The sequence below is a fragment of the Salvelinus fontinalis genome, chromosome 31, assembly GCF_029448725.1.
Source record: "Salvelinus fontinalis isolate EN_2023a chromosome 31, ASM2944872v1, whole genome shotgun sequence".
In the NCBI taxonomy this organism is placed as follows: Eukaryota; Metazoa; Chordata; class Actinopteri; order Salmoniformes; family Salmonidae; genus Salvelinus; species Salvelinus fontinalis.
In genome coordinates, this window is record NC_074695.1 from 39,383,271 (window position 1) to 39,405,697 (window position 22,427).

Sequence of the window (22,427 nt, forward strand, 5' to 3'; positions counted from 1 at the left end):
GAAAAAAATAATATATTTTGGCGATGTTGACGTTATCGCTCACTTTGGCTAGAATCAATGCTGGGCTGCTATGTGCTATGTGCTATGCTAATATAACGATTTATTGTGTGTTCGCTGTAAGACACTTAGAAAATCTGAAATATTGTCTGTATTCACAGGATCTGTGTCTTTCGATTAGTGTATGCTGTGTGTTTTTACGAAATGTTTGATGATTAGTAAGTAGGTAAACACGTTGCTCTATGTAGTTATTCTAGTCCATTTGTGACGGTGGGTGCAATTGTAACCTATGCCATCTACCTGAAATATGCACATTTTTCTAACAAAACCTATCCCATACCATAAATATGTTATCAGACTGTCATCTGATGAGTTTTTTTCTTGGTTAGGGGCTATAAATATCTTAGTTTAGCCAAATTGGTGATAGCTACTGGTGTTGGTGGACAAATAAAAGATGGTGGATTATGCTAATGTGTTTTTAGGTAATAGATTTACATCTTTATATATTGTGTCTTCCCTGTAAAACATTTTAGAAATCGGACATGTTGGCTGGATTCACAAGATCTGTGTCTTTCATTAGCTGTATTGGACTTTAATGTGTGAAAGTTAAATATTAAAAAAAAAAAAGTTTTTTTCAATTTCGCGGCTCTGCCTTTTCAGTGGGGGGGGGGGGAGAGTGCCGCTAGCGGCACCCTCAGCCTAGACAGGTTAACAAGAAATTTGTGGAGTGGTTGAAAAATGAGTTTTAATAACTCCAACCTAAGTGTATGTAAACTTCCGACTTCAACTGTAGATCAATATTTATTTTTGTACAGTTATTATTGCTCATCTTTATCAAGGGTGCCAATAATTTCAACCCCACTATACTTCATGACAAACTGGACCGAATGTGGGAAAAACACACTGGCTTCATTCTTAGCTCATGTTCATTTGGCACCAAACTGATAAAAAAAACAGAAACAAGGAGACTACCTGTAATTGTCTAATAAAATATGCAAATGTTAGTTTTCTGTTGCAAACACTTTCTGTTGTGTGCCCCTAATGAACATGACTCAGGAAATGTTGCAATGTGACTATAGGGAAAAAAAGCAGGGGCACTGCTGACTCCTACCGCACAGCTTTGCATTGCTTCTAACGTGATTATAACCAATGACAGTGCAGGACTAGTGACTTGTCCAGGGTGTGTACATCAAGCTGCCTCACACAACAGAAACAGAAGATATGCTCCTGCCCCATGGGCCATTATAGCTCAGACAAGGTTTACTTACTGTGCAAGGACAATACATTTTTTACAAATCCCATAGCAAATCCCATACATGCAGACAGCATACAGTGACATCAAAGTCATCAAAATTGCTCACTAAACACACACACACACACACACACACACACACACACACACACACACACACACACACACACACACACACACACACACACACACACACACACACACACACACACACACACACACACACATACACACACACTGATGCCCTCTGGACTGTACCGCTCAGACTAGCAAATGTCCTGTTCCACCCAGAGACCTCAGTGAGCAGAAGGACATAGACAGAAATCACATCCGTTAAGCAACTGCCCGAGAAATGAGAATGGAACAGAAGAAAATGCCATTTCATCATCGGCCCGCTGCCACAGGAGATATTCTCCCTGCGCCTCATCTTGAATAATTGCTGTGGTGACAATATCCCCAGCCCTGCAGCAGACACACACACCATCAGCTCACATCATTCCCAAAACACTGGGGGGTTGGCTGCCACACGCTTCTCTATATCTCCCATCTCAGCCCATTATTTCAGTAATGCCCATTCTCTTGGCTAGGAGTGGCTTCTTTAGGAGAGTCTTATGGTGCAGAAGCAATAGCATTCAATTGGTGGTGTCCTGATATAGCCCTTAATAATATCCTGTCCTCTTTCCTTGTCCCCTTTCCTTGTCTCTTAAAGCTGTTTCAAGCCCTTTTAGATTGGTGATCATGAAGTTAATAAAGACTTACAGGGATAATTGTAGACTTTTGGCTAGGCCATTAGCAAACATCTTTAAATGGAGGCTATCTAAGAATGAATGTAGAAGCTTATTGTTTTAATCAGAGCAATTCTTCACAATGAATTAATCCTTTCATCAAATGAATGAGGGTTTTAATGATTTGTTACCAGTGGTTTAGCCGAGGATACAAGTGGGAAAAACATGGTCCGTTGAGTGATAGCATAGCCTAACAGTGCCATCCTCCTTCAAGCAACTTTCTCCAGGAAAGAAACGGACTTTTCACTTAGTGAGGGAATTTGCACTCACATTTCTTGTCATAGAATTGTTTTAGAACAGGGCGTTCCTCTCCTCTCTCCCCCCTCTCTGGTTCAGCATGACAAGCCCTCGCTAGGCAGTTGCAGTTAATGGCAGCGGAATATGTGCAACAACATCACTGATTACCGAGCACAGGCGGACTGCGCAAAGGCCATCTGTCCCGGACTAGGAGAGAGCCATCAGTGATCAGCTGTTACATCCGACAGCTGAAGGACAAAGGGCCAATCGACACACTGGAGACCTCTGGGCCTCATTAACGTAAATAATATGTTAATATAACCAACTCAAAACATCTGAGACCTGGAGGACCTTTACTCACTGAAGCCCCTCAAATACCGTCTCTGAATACACTGTAACAAACCCACAACACATGTCAGAGAAGGGTGGGCAGATGTGTGTGTGTGTGTGTCTGTGTGTGTTGCCCACATGCGTGTGTCTGTGTGTGATTGCCCCGCTGTGATTGGTTGTCTAATGAACCCACTGCAGGTGTGCTATGGCCTTCTGGTGATTGGGCACTTTCTCCAGTCCTACTCAAAAATCCATGGATTGGGGATGCGGAGAGTTACTGGATGTGTCACAGAGCAATGTACACACTCAATAACCAAGCATATGCTTCATACACAAGCTTACCTAATAAACGTAAATGAAGATTCTCATGCAAGTAATAAGAAAAACATAATCAACATATCTTTTATAATGCTTTTAATCCTACCATTTTGGACCATTCCATTTAAACCCAATTTCTGATAGGTAATCATTTCCTCTTTAGGTTCATTATGTACTGTATGTTAATGCAGTCAGCATCAGGAGAGTTATAATGCAGTCAGCATCAGGAGAGTTAAAATGCAGGCAGCATCAGGAGAGTTATAATGCGGTCAGCATCAGGAGAGTTAAAATGCAGGCAGCATCAGGAGAGTTATAATGCGGTCAGCATCAGGAGAGTTATAATGCAGTCAGCATCAGGAGAGTTATAATGCAGTCAGCATCAGGAGAGTTATAATGCAGTCAGCATCAGGAGAGTTATAATGCAGTCAGCATCAGGAGAGTTATAATGCAGTCAGCATCAGGAGAGTTATAATGCAGTCAGCATCAGGAGAGTTATAATGCAGTCAGCATCAGGAGAGTAATAATGCAGTAGCTATCAGACATTTACAGTTCTTGCATTTTCAATAGAGCTGTTGAGGGCTATTTTTTGTGAGCCTCCATCTGGTTTATACCAGTTTAAAGTAAATGGCTATAAAACGCGCCATAAAATCTTGAAACCTAAAGAGGACAATATAAATGTCCTTTGCACAGGTCATTAAATTCATCAGCAACTATTTAGGCAAAAACATCCCAACTTCATCAATACCGGAACTAATTTGAGTCTGTGCTTTTTGAACAGAAGGAGCTTCTTCAATATACATTAGGTAGTACAATAAAATATACAAATGTCAGCTACATCATTGCTTTCATTCAGCGCCGGAAACTTTGGAGCCAATCAACCACAAAGAATGCCAGCAGACAACAGCTCCCCTAGAGTAGTGGAATTGAACATCCTCTTACATATTGACAGTGCTGGACTATTAATAATAAATAATCAAATATACATAGTGCTTTATCATACTCTCAAAGTTCAGATGGGAGTCATGGCCAAACCTGTGCCTGGTATCAACTGTGGCATTCTGCACCTAACTCTGATAAGACTGTGATAACGCCACGCTCGTTCCTAAGACCATAGGGCAGTTTAGTTAAATGCCAGATGGGCTGGCCAAATTGTTGTCCAGTGGGCCAGTCTAAATTGGGGGTTTTGCAAGAAAGTATTATTATTTGGCTAATAATGGTGGCATCTAGGAAAAAAATGGGCCGGTGTTGGGGCCTCAAGGGAAGGAATGGACAAGTGTGTTGGAAATGCCTTGGCCGATTTCTGGTCCCAGTTCATCCCGGCCTCATTCCGTCTGCTGCAGTCAATACCTATGTGGGAAATGCTGTGGGTACTACAGTGCTGAACTGACGAGCACCTGTTTTCACAGTGCCAGTTAAACATTAAAGGTCAACTAATGATGAGGTCATAAAAATGTGTAAAAATAACATGTTTCCTGATTTTGCATACATGTCTATAATTTACCAGTGTAAAAGACATGGATACGGATTTGAACTGTACAGTTACAAAAGCGTAGCATATTATGTAACTGTATTAACCTGTTGGGGATGGGGGCGCTGTTTAGACTATTTATGCTAATGTGGCTAATTTTTGAAACGGCTTCCCACAAAATCCTTGATCGTACAATATGCATATTATTATTATTATTGGATAGAAAACAGTCTATAGTTTCTATAGGAGTTGAAATTTTGTCTCTAAGTGGAACAGAGCCCATTCTACAGCAATTTCCCTGACATGGAGTCAGATTTGAGAAATGTTGGCCACTTTTCTGAAGTCAGTTAAAAGGGCACTGTCGTTGCTATGACTATACGGACACTTCTTACGTCTTCCCCTGGATGCCTTTACGTGATGACGATTCCAACGGGGTCGATTGCTCGTTCACAGGCCCTACAAATGAAAAAAACCTTTAGCTAGCAAGTCTTTTCTTGCTGCGTAACGCGCGTGGAAGACACCGACCCTCTCCTGTTCCAAGCGTTAGTTTAGCCTGTTATATTTCTCCGGTCATCTTTTCACTCGTTATAGGAGTTACAAACATCATAAAGTAGTTAATTTAAAGCGTTTTATAGCAATTTATATCCGTTTAGTGCGATTTTGGGACATTTATTTTTGCAACGATGTGAAAAGTTGGGCACGCTTTTCAGTTCATCCCGAACGCAGTTGACATTTCCACATGGCAAGAGGACAGCTTTCCACCAAAAGACGATTTCTCCCAAGAAAGGATCCTTTGCCCAAGATACTGATGGAAGAACAGCTCAAGGTAGGACATTTTTATTATGATAAATCGTGTTTCTGTCGAAACATTTTAGTGGCTTAGGACGCCATGTTTTTTGACGTAGCTTCGCTTGGCGCAAACTGTATTGAAAAGTAAGGATAAATTAAAAAATGTAATAACGCAATTGTATTAAGAATTAAATTGTCTATCAATCCCTGTCCACCCTATATTTTTTAGTCACGTTTATGAGTATTTATGTATAAGAGTAGATCACTGTCTAAGTGGCGCAAGGACAAATTCTGACCAGCTGAGTTACATTTCACATTGTCTAACCATGATTTTGGTGGCTAAATATAAACATTTTCGATCAAACTGTATATGCATGTTGTAATGTGATGTTACAGGAGTGTCATCGGAAGAATTCTGAGAAGGTTAGTGAAAAAATTAATATCTTTTGGCGATGTTGACTTTTATCGCTCACTTTGGCTAGAATCAATGCTGGGCTGCTAATTGCTATGTGCTAAGCTAATATAACGATTTATTGTGTTTTCGCTGTAAGACACTTAGAAAATCTGAAATATTGTCTGTATTCACAGGATCTGTGTCTTTCGATTCGTGTATGCTGTGTATTTTTACGAAATGTTTGATGATTAGTAGTTAGGTAAACACGTTGCTCATTGTAATTATTCTAGTCCATTTGTGATGGTGGGTGCAATTGTAAACTATGCCATCTACCTGAAATATGCACTTTTTTCTAACAAAACCTATCCCATACCATAAATATGTTATCAGACTGTCATCTAATGAGTTTTTTTGTTGGTTAGGGGCTATAAATATCTTAGTTTAGCCGAATTGGTGATGGCTACTGGTGTTGGTGGACAAATAAAAGATGGTGGATTATGCTAATGTGTTTTTAGGTAATAGATGTACATCTTTACATATTGTGTCTTCCCTGTAAAACATTTTAAAAATCGGAAATGTTGACTGGATTCACAAGATCTGTGTCTTTCATTAGCTGTATTGGACTTTAATGTGTGAAAGTTAAATATTTTAAAAATATATTTTTTTTTAATTTCGCGGCACTGGTTTTTCAGTGGGGGGGGGGGGGGGGGTGTGCCGCTAGCGCCACGCTGATCCTAGACAGGTTAAGTACTGTACGAGTAAAATCATTAAACACCATTTAACTTTTACTTGGTCACAATCCCGGATCCGGGAGCACCCTCATCAGTAAAAAAGCTGACTAGCATAGCCTAGCATAGCGCCACAAGTAAATACTAGCATCTAAATATCATGAAATCACAAGTCCAAGACACCAGATGAAAGATACACATCTTGTGAATCCAGCCATCATTTCTGATTTTTAAAATGTTTTACAGGGAAGACACAATATGTATTTCTATTATAGCTAACCACGATAGCAAAAGACACAACTTTTTTTTCCACCATTTTTTTTACTGCATAGGTAGCTATCACAAATTCGACCAAATAAAGATATAAATAGTCACTAACCAAGAAACAACTTCATCAGATGACAGTCTGATAACCTATTTATTGTATAGCATATGTTTTGTTCGAAAAATGTGCATATTTCAGGTATAAATCATAGTTTTACATTGCAGCCACCATCACAACTCTCACCAAAGCAACTAGAATAACTACAGAGAGCAACGTGAATTACCTAAATACTCATCATAAAACATTTATGAAAAATACACAGTGTGCAGCAAATGAAAGACAAAGATCTTGTGAATCCAGCCAATATTTCAGATTTCTTAAGTGTTTTACAGCGAAAACACAATATAGCATTATATTAGCTTACTACAATAGCCAACCACACAACAGCATTGATTCAAGCCAACAGTAGCGATAATGAATAAACCAGCAAAAGATATAAAATTATTCACTAACCTTCTTCAGATGACAGTCCTATAACATCAAATTACACAATACATATATGGTTTGTTCAAAAATTTGCATATTTAGCGGCACAAATCGTGGTTATACAATATGAATAGTAGCCAAAATGCAAACAAAATGTCGGGAGAAATCTTGGGAGAGGCACCTAATCTAATCAATAACTAATCATAAACTTGACTAAAAAATACAGGTTGGACAGCAAATGAAAGATACATTAGTTCTTAATGCAACCGCTGTGTTAGATTTTTTAAATTAACGTTACAACGACATACAGCGTGCGTTAAAGCGAGACCGCACCGAAATTAATGGCGGAATAATAGTTTAACATTTTTCAACAGAACAACAAATTAACATCATAAATAGTTCTTACTATTTGATGAGCTTCCATCAGAATCTTGTGCAAGTTGTCCTTTGTCCAGAAAAATCGTTGCTCGGTTGTAGATTGTCGTCTTCAACTTTGGAATTAGCAGCAAACATTAGCCATGTGGCGAAGACGTGTCCAACTCACTATAACGCAGCACAAATAAAATACCGAAAATCGCAATATACTGATATAAACTGATATAACTCGGTTTAAAATAACTACATTATGATGTTTTTAACACCTATATCGAATAAAATCAGAGCCGGATATATCTAACGCCTATAACGAGAGCTTTTCTGAATGCAATCCTGGAGGTCTGTCTTGCGTCATGACGAACGTTGAAAAGACTGCACACCCGGTTCCAAGAGCTTTTGTACGGCCTCAGATCTACCTAGACACCCCATTCCAATTCTCACTGCTTACTGACATCTAGGGGAAGGCGTATGCAGTGCATGTCGACCCATAGATTACATGCAAATTAATAAACTGACCCTGGAACAGAGTGCCCAATTTCAGATTTCTCACTTCCTGACAGGAAGTTTGCTGCAAAATGAGTTCTGTTTTACTCACAGATATAATTCAAACGGTTTTAGAAACTAGAGAGTGTTTTCTATCCAATAGTAATAATAATATGCATATTGTAGGAGTAAGAATTGAGTACGAGGCAGTTTAATTTGGGAACGAATTTCTACAAAGTCAAAACAGCGCCCCCCTATTGAGAAAAGTTTTTAAAGTACATTAGAGAACCTGAATTTACGATTGTAACAATGTTTTAAAAATACATTCCAGACATCACTGTTGCCCGTTAATGTGTGTCTCTAACTCATTCGATGCAAACATAGTCCCCTCAATAGGAAAGACTGCTGACATTTAAAACAGCCCTGACAAAAGACATTTCAAAAATTGCATTTGCAATTGAAGAGGATTCCAGAGCGGTGGAGAAAAACTATCTGACGTTTTGAAAGAGGCAGGATTTAAAAGCCTCATTCCAAATGACTTTTTCGATGGGGATGCATCCTTGTCTGGAATGTGTTAAAATATATTTCAAGATAACGATGAGCGCCAGCGTATAAAGATATGTACTTACTATTTATTCCATTGAGTATATACAGTTTATTATAAACTGGGTAGTTCAAGCCCTGAATACTGATTGGCTGAAATCCGTGGTATATCAGACAGTATACCATGAGTACATTTATTTTTACTGTTTTAATTATGTTGATGACCAGTTTATAATAGCAATAACGCTCCTCTGGGGTTTGTGGTATATGGCCAGCTAACGTCTGTGTCCAGGCACTCCACCTTGCATCGTCCTTATGAATAGCTTTTAGCCGTAGTATATTGGCCATATACCACACCCCCTCGTGTCTTATTGCTTAATTATACACCTATACAGGGATGGCAGATGCTGTTACTTATAAATGTGTACACAGGTGCACAAAAGAACAAGATAGACATCTCCACTCTTCTAGTCAATGTTTATGCTGTAGACTCTCCCCTGGATGTGTTGCTTTTCACAGAATGAAGCCCTACTGTGAATAGTGGTGCTCTGTACTCACATAGAAATCACACTTACTCAGAGAGCAACAATCTCAGTGAAACAGCATGTTAGCCAACGCTACTGGACACCAATATTGGTGTGTGCGTGTCTGTACATGAGTGTGTGTGTGTGTGCGTGCATGTGTGTGTGTGCATGCGTATGTGTGAGTGCGTGTGTGCATGCGTATGTGTGCTTTAGAGTATGAAAGGTAAGAAGACGTCAAACAAGCTGCACAGTCAGTCAAGAAACAACCAAATAAAACCTCTTTCAACCAATCACCCTCATCCCTCTGATGTATCTGTCAGGTTAATTAAAGTATAGCAGCTAATGCTAAAACCGTTAGCAATTACAATTACTTTTTTCACTACATTTCCTATAGCCTGTTGCTGCCTACGCTTCATGTTTCACTAAGCACAGCGGGTTCAGCTATCATTAGAATGATGTTAAATAACCAATGAACAATGAAAAGAAAGCCTTTTCGTAAGCAGAATAGCAGCTCTATAGTATTAGCATTAGCATCCACCATTGATCCTCTACAGAGACACCCACTCCTCTACACTAAATTATTTAATAGGCCTGTTCTGCTTTGATCACCTTCTAGAAAGATTAAAATGTCTTTGCACTGTTTCTTTATTTATCTTCAAGATATGCTCTACTCCGTTGCTCAAGATGACTAATTGCCGTGGCAACATGTACAAGTATTTAATGAGTTCCGATTCACATTAAGAAATAGTTGGCAAGATATTTTTTCAAAGCAGGCTGGCTATGAATCACAAGGAAGTCCATCGTCACAGCCTATCAGAGTAAAGGCTCGAACAACTGAGATGGTGTCACACGGTCAAGTGAATATTTATTCAGTCCGCATTTATTCAGGGGGTTTCGTCAAAAATGCCATGCTTGAAAACACTTGAAAAGCTACAATCAAGGCAGACATACAAGCACACAGAACAATGCAATCCTGTGTGCTCTGTCACCGAAGTTCTGAGAAACGTTTCTGACCAAAAATTTGACAAGAAGCTTAGGTACAATCGTGTGTGCGAGAGTTCTATATATTTTTGTTTTATTGTACCCCAGAGAACCTCCAGCAGGTTATTCAGAGAGCAGGCGAGGCAGAGTATAGTGAACCAGGGCAAGGTGCCCGTGAATGCTCTTCCAGCTACTAAACAGCCAGGCAGCCGACCCAAATTAGTCCAATGACGTCTTGAGGGAGGCAACCCCCCCTGGGTGTGTGAGTGTGTGTGCGTGTGCGTGCATGTGCATGTGTCTGCGTCCGTGCACATGTTTGTGCATATCTACATACAGATCTTAACACATATTAGGTTGGGTAGGCGCCCCCCCTTGGGTTGTGCCGTGGCGGAGATCTTTGTGGGCTATACTCGGCCTTGTCTCAGGATGGTAAGTTGGTGGTTGAAGATATCCCTCTAGTGGTATGTGGTCTGTGCTTTGGCAAAGTGGGTGGGGTTATATCCTGTCTGTTTGGCCCTGTCTGGGGGTATCATCGGATGGGGCCACAGTGTCTCCTGACCCCTCCTGTCTCAGCCTCCAGTATTTATGTTGCAGTAGTTTATGTGTCGGGGGGCTAGGATCAGTCTGTTATATCTGGAGTATTTCTCCTGTCTTATCCGGTGTCCTGTGTGAATTTAAGTATGCTCTCTCTAATTCTCTCTTTCTCTCTTTCTTTCTTTCTCTCTCTCGGAGTACCTGATCCCTAGGACCATGCCTCAGGACTACCAGGCATGATGACTCCTTGCTGTCCCCAGTCCACCTGGCCGTGCTGCTGCTCCAGTTTCAACTGTTCTGCCTGCGGCTATGGAACCCTGACCTGTTCACCGGACGTGCTACCTGTCCCAGACCTAATGTTTTCAACTCTCTAGAGACAGCAGGAGCGGTAGAGATACTCTCAATGATCGGCTATGAAAAGCCAACTGACATTTACTCCTGAGGTGCTGACTTGTTGCACCCTCGACAACCACTGTGATTATTATTATTTGACCATGCTGGTCATTTATGAACATTTGAACATCTTGGCCATGTTCTGTTATAATCTCCACCCGGCACAGCCAGAAGAGGACTGGCCACCCCTCATAGCCTGGTTCCTCTCTAGGTTTCTTCCTAGGTTTTGGCCTTTCTAGGGAGCTTTTCCTAGCCACCGTGCTTCTACACCTGCATTGCTTGCTGTTTGGGGTTATAGGCTGGGTTTCTGTACAGTACTTTGATATATCAGCTGATGTAAGAAGGGCTATGTAAATACATTTGATTTGATTAGGTCCTTATGATTCCAGGTTCATTATATGTATCACTACACCGTGTGAGTTCGATATAGAATATCCACATTTGTATGATACTGTATGTGTATGGAATTGGAGGACCCGTGCAAAGGTGGCAGTGTGCAGTAGTGAATCCCCAGGCGCTAGCCGGCTAGCAGGGTCGTCACAGTGAACCAACAGTCTTCCCGACACACTTCCTCCCCCTCTGCGATAACTAGTGATGAATTAAACCCCCTTTTTACACAACTCACCAACCAATGTTCATAACTCAGGCTAGGAAGAGAGGATTATAGGAAGAGGGGAGGAGAACAAGAGAGGGCAAGGGAAGAGTTAAGACACAGAGACACCAGTCCACGTACACAATACTATCGCCCCTTCAACAGTAATACTCAATCAAATTAACTAAAACCCTTTAATTGTACTGCACATGGAGACGTTTTTAACTGCTATACAAGATTATAACAGAAATTCCGAAAGGTATTGTTTAATTGTGAGTAAAATCCCCAGTAATCATATTTCTGTTTAATAAATGAGCATGCTTGTGGTCTCTCAGCTGAGCAGTGAAGAGACATTCCCATTCAAGTCAATTGGAGTCCATTTCTATGGTGAGGGCTCTATGAGGGAGGGTGACATCAACATTTAAACTCGCCCGGCGGAATGCTTGTTGTCACTTTCAGAGGCACCTTTCTCACACACACACATACACACACCACAGGCACAGTCACACACTCACAAACACACACGCATGTATTCCTTTCCCTCCCCCACACACATATCCACCTCACACACACACACACACACACACACACACACACACACACACACACACACACACACACACACACACACACACACACACACACACACACACACACACACACACACACACACACACACACACACACACACACACACACACACACACACGAGCTGACAGAAATAACTGAATAACAAAGTGACAGCAGAGTCCATTCAAAACAATGCTGACACACGACCAAAGCATTCCAGGCTGGCGCAGCGGAGTCTGTGTCAACGGGTGTGTGCCTCGCCACTGCCAGAATGTACACACACACACACACACACACACACACACACACACACACACACGGTGAGTGATACAGAACATGTAGAGTCAATAAACTTTGAAAAAAACTTCAGGCAATGAAAAATAAAGACTTGTTCCATTGAAACGCCAAAATAGTAATTCAGGACAATGAAGACACATTTTTCACCATGTATCAGACTTTGTCTTTCAGTTCACTAAGATTTGGGGAACTGGCTGTGACTGAGAGTGGAAAGTCTGACCTACAGAACACTGCCAATAGCATGATGGAACATATTCTTTCAGGGAGAGTTCATTGCTACTGTAGCTTCCAGGCAAGGAAACAGCAGGAGTGTGTGCGTGTGCGTGTGCGTGTGCGTGTGTGTTCGAGGGGTGGATGGGACATAGCAACGCATCCACATGCTCTCAACCCAGCCACACCGTAAACAAAGCCAAGATAGGGCAAACACACACACACATTCTGCAGCATGGGCAGCCATTCAAACAGTACTTGGAAACAGTAACCCTCAGCAACCCTCACAACCCCCCCCCTCACACCAGAGTGAGAGATCCATTGCCCAGCTTGGGGAATGTATTGAACCAGCTAGACTGCCAGCAGAGAAAGTAGAGAGTATGAGTATGGAAGGGAGGGTACTCACTTGCCACTCTCCCCCCACCCTTCTCTCCACCACTACCCCTCCAAAGTGCACCACTCCTGCTCTCCAGGGTTCAAATGGAGGGGTTAATTATTTAACAGTGAGGGAGGTGTGAGTGGACATCAAACAGTGGATTGACCCCCGCTCCTCTCTCTGGTCCATCCCATTTGTAGCCAACTGTCACCCTTTCCTTCTCCCCCCCAAACACCAATATTACACACACATACTATAAATCCTCAAAGGCACAGACACTCTCTCTTAAACTGCGAGTCAAGGCTTTTTCACCCATATAAGCACACACACACACAAACACACACACGTGAAGCAGCGTACACATGAGACAATTACACGCACACTCATTCTCTTCCCTCTCTCACACACTCTCTCTCGGTCCTTCTCTGTTACCATGGTGGTGGTGGTGGCGGATGTGTTGTTGGTGGTGGTTCTCTATTGGGGGGTCACGCTCCCGGTCGGCGGCCCCCAGCTCGGCCAGCCTGCGGCTGGTGGCCGTCAGCTCAGAGCGCAGGTTGGTCACCTCCTGGCTGGCCGACTGGACTGCCCCTTCGATCCTCTGGGCCAGCTGCTTGTCGTCATCCATCATTTTCAGGATTTTGGCCTGAGGAGGGAATCCAAACAGGAGGGTGTCATGCTGTTGTCAAGTTGACCATGTCCAGGAACAAAATGAAACTGTATCGTGTCTTCGGTTGTATTCCTCCGCACTGCTCTACTAGACTATTTTCTTAAGAAAAAACTGCGAGTAAAATCCTTCAGAAGCAGTGTGTCCTTTTCCTCAAATTAGCTAAGGGGAAATGTTCTGTGAAACTGTTATCCTCTGTGGTGCATGTGCGAGTGTGACTGTGTGTGTGTGTGTGAGAGAGAGTTCTTTAACAGAATGAGATAGAGAGTGTGTGTGAGAGAGAGAGAGTGGAAGAGCGAGTGAGAGAGGAACAGAGAGGAAGAGAGGGAGAGAGAGAGAGAGAGAGAGAGAGAGAGAGAGAGGAACAGAGAGAGTGTGTCTGTGAGAGAGAGAGAGCAGGCACTCCCTCTGTGAAATGTGCTCCCTGCAGCTGACTGCTGAAAGGACACAGAGCACTGGGAGATGACAAGCACCTTTTTAAATGGACTGTACCAAGTCCAGGGAAACCATGGGGGGGGGGGGGGGGGGGGGGGGGGGGGGGGGTTAGTGCTGCTGCATGGACTTTTGGTGTCAGCCGCATGGACTTTTCCCTTACGAGGTTTTAGCTCGTTGTCTATGACAGTAAGGAAAAGCAGAACTCACATCTGCTAAGGCCTAAATCCTTGTGAGAGAATCTGGTGAGAGAATAATTTCTTGAAGAAGGAAAAATAAATATGGGGGGACAACAAAGAGCGTTGCATAGTCACCACTTCCCAAATGAATTCTCCTTACTCAGGCTGAGGCTTTGTCTGGTGTAGCTTGCAGCTGGCTTTTGTCCTGCAGTGTTAATGTGTCAGTGTCACAGTCCTCTGGATCTCATGTGTTAGTGGCTGAGTGAGCAAGACTAGAAGCGTATTAATTGGGGCAATATATAGAATGTGTTAGATAGAAATGTACTGTGTAAATCTGACATTATTATTTTCTAATAAATAATAACTTTAAAAAAAATTAAGTTACATGAAATATTGATCTCTAAAGGACAGAGAAACATGCACTGTACTGTATGTTACGATACATTTCTATAAGAAAGATCCATAAGAATGTTTTCCTGGAGAAGCCTCTGCTCTCTCGCTTTCCCCCACTTCCTTATATTCTTCTCTTCGCCTCTCTGCACTTCTACCCCTAATTTCTTCCGTTCATTTAAGCGAGGAATAAAATACTACAAATACAGGAAACAGCTGCAATGACTAACACCTGCTTTGAGATCTGAGGGTAATTGATCATGTTGAAAAGCATTTTTCCCTTCCAATGCAACAGAGTTCATAGATACAGTACAGTACATCATACAGTTGATCAACATATCTGCAGCAATTGTATCAAAAGAAGTTGTGTTTTACAGATTGCAGCTTCAAACTTTCAATTTCAGTCACAACTGTAACTTAAGATATTTTGATTTATTTGCTTTCAAATGCTAAATGTTTCACATACATCTAAAGCATTTTGAAAGGCAAGCAGACAGATAGAAATTGGTTCAATTTCAAGTGTTAAACAGACTTGTTGTTGAGAAAACTCATTCACAATGGTTTTGATATGAAATTGAGGATTAAAAAGAGTGATAGGACAGCAAACAGTAGAGATCAACTCAAACCGAAAAAAAATATAAATGGTTACATGTTTACTTTCACTGTATTTTGGAAGAAGTTAAATGACCAAGCTTGACTGGCAGGATAAAGCTGTCAGGCTGGCTGTGTAATGAAAATCCCCAGCAAATACAGTGGCAAAGTGGTTTCCTTTATACGGTACAAACATGCCACACACACACACACACACACACACACACACACACACACACACACACACACACACACACACACACACACACACACACACACACACACACACACACACACACACACACACACACACAGACTTACATAAACACACGTTCTTACAAACACATTGAACACACACACACATTCAAGGTCATGGTCAGTTTAAATGGTTTCCTTCTTTTTTCATCAACGCTACATTTCCTCTCTGTTTGAGTAGTACCTCGGCCACCTGAACACACTACACAGTGTGTGTGTGTGTGTGTGTGTGTGTGTGTGTGTGTGTGTGTGTGTGTGTGTGTGTGTGTGTGTGTGTGTGTGTGTGTGTGTGTGTGTGTGTGTGTGTGTGTGTGTGTGTGTGTGTGTGTGTGTGTGTGTGCGTGCGTGCGTGTGTGTCCACTGCAGAGTGTTACCACAGCAGGCCACCTCCTCACCAACAACACATCATGTGTCACATTTTCCCCAAGTTTGCAATTGCACACTCCACGTCATGGATATAAAGGCATCCCAGCTAGCATATTTGGTTCCCTGGATGTTCTGGAACGTTGAGTGGGGAATTATATGGCATTTGACAAATAAGAGATTATCTGCTTCCAATCCACACATAAGTAGGAAATTGCTTGAATGGGCTGTCATAGTAGCCAATTTCCCACAACAAGCTACAGTATTCATATAGTAGTCAAATAAAACACAGTGACACCGCAATAACGTCCATTGGTTACTGTCTACTGGGATTCATAATGTCAACTTTGACACTTTTCCGGCTGTGTCATAAGTGGAACTCATCCAATGTGTAGAAGTACAACAGCTGTGGTATCAATATCATACAGTTAAAGTCGGAAATTTACATACACTTTGGTTGGAATCATTAAAACTCGTTTTTCAACCTCTCCACAAATTTCTTGTTAACAAACTATAGTTTTGGCAAGTCGGTTAGGACATATATTTTGTGCATGACACAATTCAATTTACCAACAATTGTTTACAGACAGATTAATTAATTTATAATTCACTGTATCATAATTCCAGTGGGTCAGAAGTTTACATACACTAAGTTGACTGTGATTTTAAACAGCTTGGAAAATTCCAGAAAATTATGTCATGGCTTTAGAAGCTTCTGATTGACATCATTTGCTAGTTGACATCATTTGAGTCAATTGGAGGTGTACGTGTGGATATATTTCAAGGTCTACCTTCAAACTTAGTGCCTCTTTGCTTGACATCATGGGAAAATTAAAAGAAATCAGCCAAGACCTCAGAAAAAAATGGAAACATCCACCAGTCTGGTTCATCCTTGGGAGCAATTTCCAAAAGGCCTGAAGGTACCACGTTCATATGTACAAACAATAGCACGCAAGTATAAACACCATGGAACAACACAGCCGTCATACCGCTCAGGAAGTAGACGCGTTCTGTCTCTTAGAGATGAACGTACTTTGGTGCGAAAAGTGCAAATCAATCCCAGAACATCAGTAAAGGACCGTGTGAAGATGCTGGAGGAAACAGGTACAAAAGTATCCATATCCACAGTAAAACAAGTCCTATATCGACATAACCTGAAAGGCCGCTCAGCAAGGAAGAAGCCACTGCTCCAAAACCGTCATAAAAAGCCAGACTATGGTTTGCAACAGCACATGGGGACAAAGATCGTACTTTTTGGAGAAATGTCCTCTGGTCTGATGAAACAATAATATAACTGTTTGGCCATAATGACCATCGTTATGTTTGGAGGAAAAAGGGGGATGCTTGCAAGCCGAAGAGCACCATCCCAACCGTGAAGCACGGGGGTGGCATCATCGTGTTGGGGAGGATGCTTTGCTGCCGGAGGGACTGGTGCACTTCACAAAATAGATAGCATCATGATGCGGGAAAGCTATGTGGATATATGGAAGCAACATCTCAAGACATCAGTCAGGAAGTTAAAGCTTGGTCGCAAATGGGTCTTCCAAATGGACAATGACCCCAAGCAAACTTCCAAAGTTGTGGCAAAATGGCTTAAGGACAACAAAGTCAAGCTATTGAAGTGGCCATCACAAAGCCATGACCTCAATCCTATAGAAAATTTGTGGGCAGAACTGAAAAAGCGCGTGCGAGCAAGGAGGCCTACAAACCTGATTCAGTTACACCAGCTCTGTCAGGAGGAATGGGCCAAAATTCACCCAAGTTATTGTGGGAAGCTTGTGGAAGGCTACCTGAAACATTTGACCCAAGATAAACAATTTAAAGGCAATGCTACCAAATACTAATTGAGTGTATGTAAACTTCTGACCCACTGGGAATGTGATTAAATAAATAAAAGCTGAAATAAATCATTCTCTCTACTATTATTCTGACGTTTCACATTCTTAAAATAAAGTGGTGATCCTAACTGACCTAAGACAGGGAATTTTGTACGATGATTAAATGTCAGGAATTGTGAAAAACTGAGTTTAAATATATTTGGCTAAGGTGTATGTAAACTTCCGACTTCAACTGTATACCCTGTGAACATCTGCCTTTTGGCATGTGTCCCGTGTTGTGGTCCCGTGTGGCTCAGTTGGTAGAGCATGGCGCTTGCAACGCCAGGGTTGTGGGTTCAATTCCCACGGGGGGACCAGGGTTCAATTCCCACGGGGGGACCAGGATGAATATGTATGAACTTTCAAATTTTTAAGTCGCTCTGGATAAGAGCGTCTGCTAAATGACTTAAATGTAAATGTAAAATGTGTGATACAGTATGTTATTATAGAGTGACAACGTTACACCCCACAGATTGACCCCATATAAACTACAACAACAGACACGGACAGTTACAGTCACAGCCCGACTGCTCATCCATCTGTCCAATAAGACACACCTAGACACCCTCCTGCTCTGTAAATTAACATACCTCCGGGCGTTATTTATAGATGACCCCCTCAGCCACGTATGACACATTACTCATTATTGAGAGAGACCGAGAAAGAAAGAGAGACGGGGGGAGAGAGAGTAAAGAGAGAGAAAAAATTTGAGGGAGAGGGGGGAGGGAGAGAGATTAGAGAGAGAGAGAGAGAGAGAGAGAGAGAACATTTGAGAGAGAAAGAGATAGCAGAGAGGGAGAGAGAGGAGAGAGAGAGAACATTTTAGAGAGAAAGAGAGAGGGGAGGGAGAGGGAGTAGAGCGAGAGAGAGAAAACATTTCATAGAGAAAGAGAGAGGGGGAGGGAGAGGGAGAGGGATATACTGAGAGGTTAATAAACAATAACCCGACCCAGATGAGTCCGTCCTCATTAATTAGGCTGAAATTCATCTCACGTCCGGTTGGTGTCATGGAGCCTTGGACCCTTCTGGGTAATCAACGTGAGAGAGGGGGTAGGAAGTGGGGAAATGCACTCGACCCCTGAACCCAATGCAGAACAGACATCCCCTGGGTGGGATCTGAATTGGTCTGGTTGGGGACACTGGAGCAGAGCTGGACACAGCGGCCGAATAGGATCAGTAACTGGGCGGCGTGCGGGGGTTGTCATTAGCACATGAATAGAGCTAAGGAGGTATAAGTGCAGTGCAGTGGAGTGGAGGTTGGAACGAAGGCTGCCTCTGTCCTGTCCTGCTAGTCTTGTCAGACGTACAGACAATGTGGGCAGTGGACCACAGCTCTGACTCACCAAAGATGAACATTGTTCAGAAGACACCTATAACCTTATAGCTGAGACACTGGCTCCATTTAATTATTATTATTATATGGAAGACACGTACATATGTTTCTGTGTCCTGCAAAACTGTTATGGGGTTTAAGCATGGAGAGCCAAGGTCCAGCCTGGTCCAACATCAGATAGCCCAACTTACAGTAGCAAAGCTATCCTGAGTTACGGTTGGGCATTCACATGTGGAAATGTGGTTTTGATTAAAAAACAAATACTTGCCATGTTTACTTTTTAGGACAAGCCTCGGCAATGCTTGTTTAGCAGTGGACATGCTTCCAAGCACATACAGTGAGTGGACTGTGGCAATCCCTCATTTAGAGACTACCTTTGAAGGAAGAAAACTAAGCCGTCCAGCAAGCTGTAATGGTGAAATTGTGTTTCTACTCAAGACTGGGTAGTCTGGGCATTACAGTCAAGGTCGAGGCTGAGGAGAGAATTCAACCTGAATGTAAAGATATGCACAGGCCACTGATTTCTCACACGTACAGTTCAGGGATATTCAACACCTCTGCAATGCAGCCTCTGCCTGAACTGCCAAAAATTCCCCTGCACTTTAATCTTATCTGAAAATTCAAGTTACTGCTTTTGAAAAAAAAATACCACACAGCCATTGCTTGTGACATGAAATATATCTATATTCAAAGCGGAGCAATTGCCATCGGACTCCAGAGGAGGAAATTGTGGACAAATTGCAGTTTGCACTATTTACATTTTTTTGGTCGCTGAATGTTGTCTTCTCTGCTGTCATCTTATCTTAGGAAAAATAAGGCCAGGTGAAGTGTTTTCTGCAAACTCACAGCGACACAAAAAAAGAGAATGAGAGAGAGCGGGAGCGGGAGCGGGAGAGAGAGAGAGACTTTAAGAACAGGAAAGAGGTTTTCTACCACCTTTTTTAATGTACAGTGCATTCAGAAAGTATTCAGAACCCTTGACTTTTTCCACATTTTGTTACGTTACAGCCTTATCCTAAAATGGATTAAATAAAAATCAATCCTGATCAATCTACACATAAAACCCCATAATGACAAAGTGAAAGCAGGTTATTTTCACTTATTCAGACCCTTTGCTATGAGACATCGAAATTGAGCTCAGGCGCATCCTTTTTCGATTGAACATCCTTGAGATGTTTCTACAACTCGATTGGAGTCCACCTGTGGTAAATTCAATTGATTGGGCATGATTTAGAAAGGCACACGCCTGTCTATATAACGTCCCAGAGTTGACAGTGCATGTCAGTGCAAAAACCAAGCCATGAGGTCGAAGGAATTGTTCGTAGAGCTCCGAGACAGTATTGTGTTGAGGCACAGATCTAGGGAAGGGTACCAAGAGGGTTCCTGCAGCATTGAAGGTCCCCCAAAACACAGTGGCCTCCATCGTTCTTGAATGGAAGAAGTTTGGAACCACTAAGACTCTTCCTAGAGCTGTCCGTCTGGCCAAACTGAACAATCGGGGGAGAATGGCCTTGGTCACTGTGGTGACCAAGAACCCGATGGTCACTCTGACAGAGCTCCAGAGTTCCTCTGTGGGAGAACCTTCCAGAAGGACAACCATCTCTGCAGTACTCCACCAATCAGGATGACCAGACGGAAGCCACTCCTCAGTAAAAGACACGTCTGCCCGCTTGGAGTTTGTGAAAAGGCACCCAAAGGACTCTCAGACCATGAGTAACAAGATTCTCTGGTCTGATGAAACCAAGATTGAACTCTTTGGCCTGAATGCCAAGCATCACATCCGAAGGAAACCTGGCACCATCCCTACAATGAAGCATGGTGGTGGCAGCATCATGCTGTAGGGATGTTTTTCAGCGGCAGAGACTGGGAGGCTTGTCAGGATTAAGGGAAAGATGAACGGAGCAAAGCACAGAGAGATCCTTGATGAAAACCTGCTTCAGAGCGCTCAGGACCTCAGACTAGAGCGAAGGTTCACCTTCGAATAGGACAACAATCCTTAGCACACAGCAAAGACAACGCAGGTGTGGCTTTGGGACAAGTCTCGGAATGTCCTTGAGTGGCCCAACCAGAGCCCAGACTTGAACCCTATCGAACATCTCTGAGAGACCTGAAAGAGGTCTGAAAATAGATGTGCAGTGATGCTCCCCATTCAACCTGACAGAGCTTGAGAGGATCTGCAGAGAAGAATGGGAGAAACTCCCCAAATACAGGTGTGCCAAGCTTTGTAGCGTCATACCCAATAAGACTTGAGGCTGTAATCTCTGCCAAAGGTGCTTCAACAAAGTACTGAGTAAAGGGTCTGAATATTTATGTAAATGTGATATTTCTGGTATTATTTTATTTATTTTTGCAAAAATGTAACAAAAAACTGTTTTTGCTTTGTCATGTGTGTAATTTGATTAGGGGAAAAATACATTTAATAGGTTTTAGAATAAGGCTGTAACGTAACAAAATGTGGAAAAAGTCAAGGGGTCTGAATACTTTCCGAATGCACTGTATGTGGGCCTCTGGCAGTCTCTATGGGGGTGCCAATTCTTGGACCGACTCTCTTCTCTGTATACATCAATGATGTCGCTCTTGCTGCTGGTGAGTCTCTGATCCACCTCTACGCAGACGACACTATTCTGTATACTTCTGGCCCTTCTTTTGACACTGTGTTAACAACCCTCCAGGCGAGCTTCAATGCCATACAACTCTCCTTCCGTGGCCTCCAATTGCTCTTAAATACAAGTAAAACTAAATGCATGCTCTTCAACCGATCGCTGCCTGCACCTGCCCGCCTGTCCAACACCACTACTCTAGACCGCTTTGACTTAGAATATGTGGACAACTACAAATACCTAGGTGTCTGGTTAGACTGTAAACTCTCCTTCCAGACTCACATCAAACATCTCCAATCCAAAGTTAAATCTAGAATTGGCTTCCTATTCCGCAACAAAGCATCCTTCACTCATGCTGCCAAACATACCCTTGTAAAACTGACCATCCTACCAATCCTCGACTTCGGTGATGTCATTTACAAAATAGCCTCCAATACCCTACTCAATAAATTGGATGCAGTCTATCACAGTGCCATCCGTTTTGTCACCAAAGCCCCATACACTACCCACCACTGCGACCTGTACACTCTCGTTGGCTGGCCCTCGCTTCATACTCGTCGCCAAACCCACTGGCTCCAGGTCATCTACAAGACCCTGCTAGGTAAAGTCCCCCCTTATCTCAGCTCGTTGGTCACCATAGCAGCGCCTACCTGTAGCACGCGCTCCAGCAGGTATATCTCTCTGGTCACCCCCAAAACCAATTCTTCCTTTGGCCGCCTCTCCTTCCAGTTCTCTGCTGCCAATGACTGGAACGAACTACAAAAATCTCTGAAACTGGAAACACTTATCTCCCTCACTAGCTTTAAGCACCAGCTG

At 42.5% G+C, this 22,427-nt stretch overlaps 1 protein-coding gene across 4 annotated transcripts in view; it reads right to left on the minus strand.

The window, feature by feature from the left end:
* The window catches only part of LOC129830217 (kazrin-A-like), a 223,939-nt gene extending 209,905 nt beyond the window's left edge, over positions 1-14,034 (minus strand). For all 4 annotated transcript variants that reach the window (XM_055892597.1, XM_055892596.1, XM_055892603.1 and 1 more), the window contains exon 1: positions 13,360-14,034. In XM_055892597.1, coding sequence (XP_055748572.1) covers positions 13,360-13,555 — 196 coding nt within the window. In that variant the 5' untranslated portion in view covers positions 13,556-14,034. The remainder of the gene's footprint in view (positions 1-13,359) is intronic.
* Between the last annotated feature and the right edge of the window lie 8,393 nt (positions 14,035-22,427).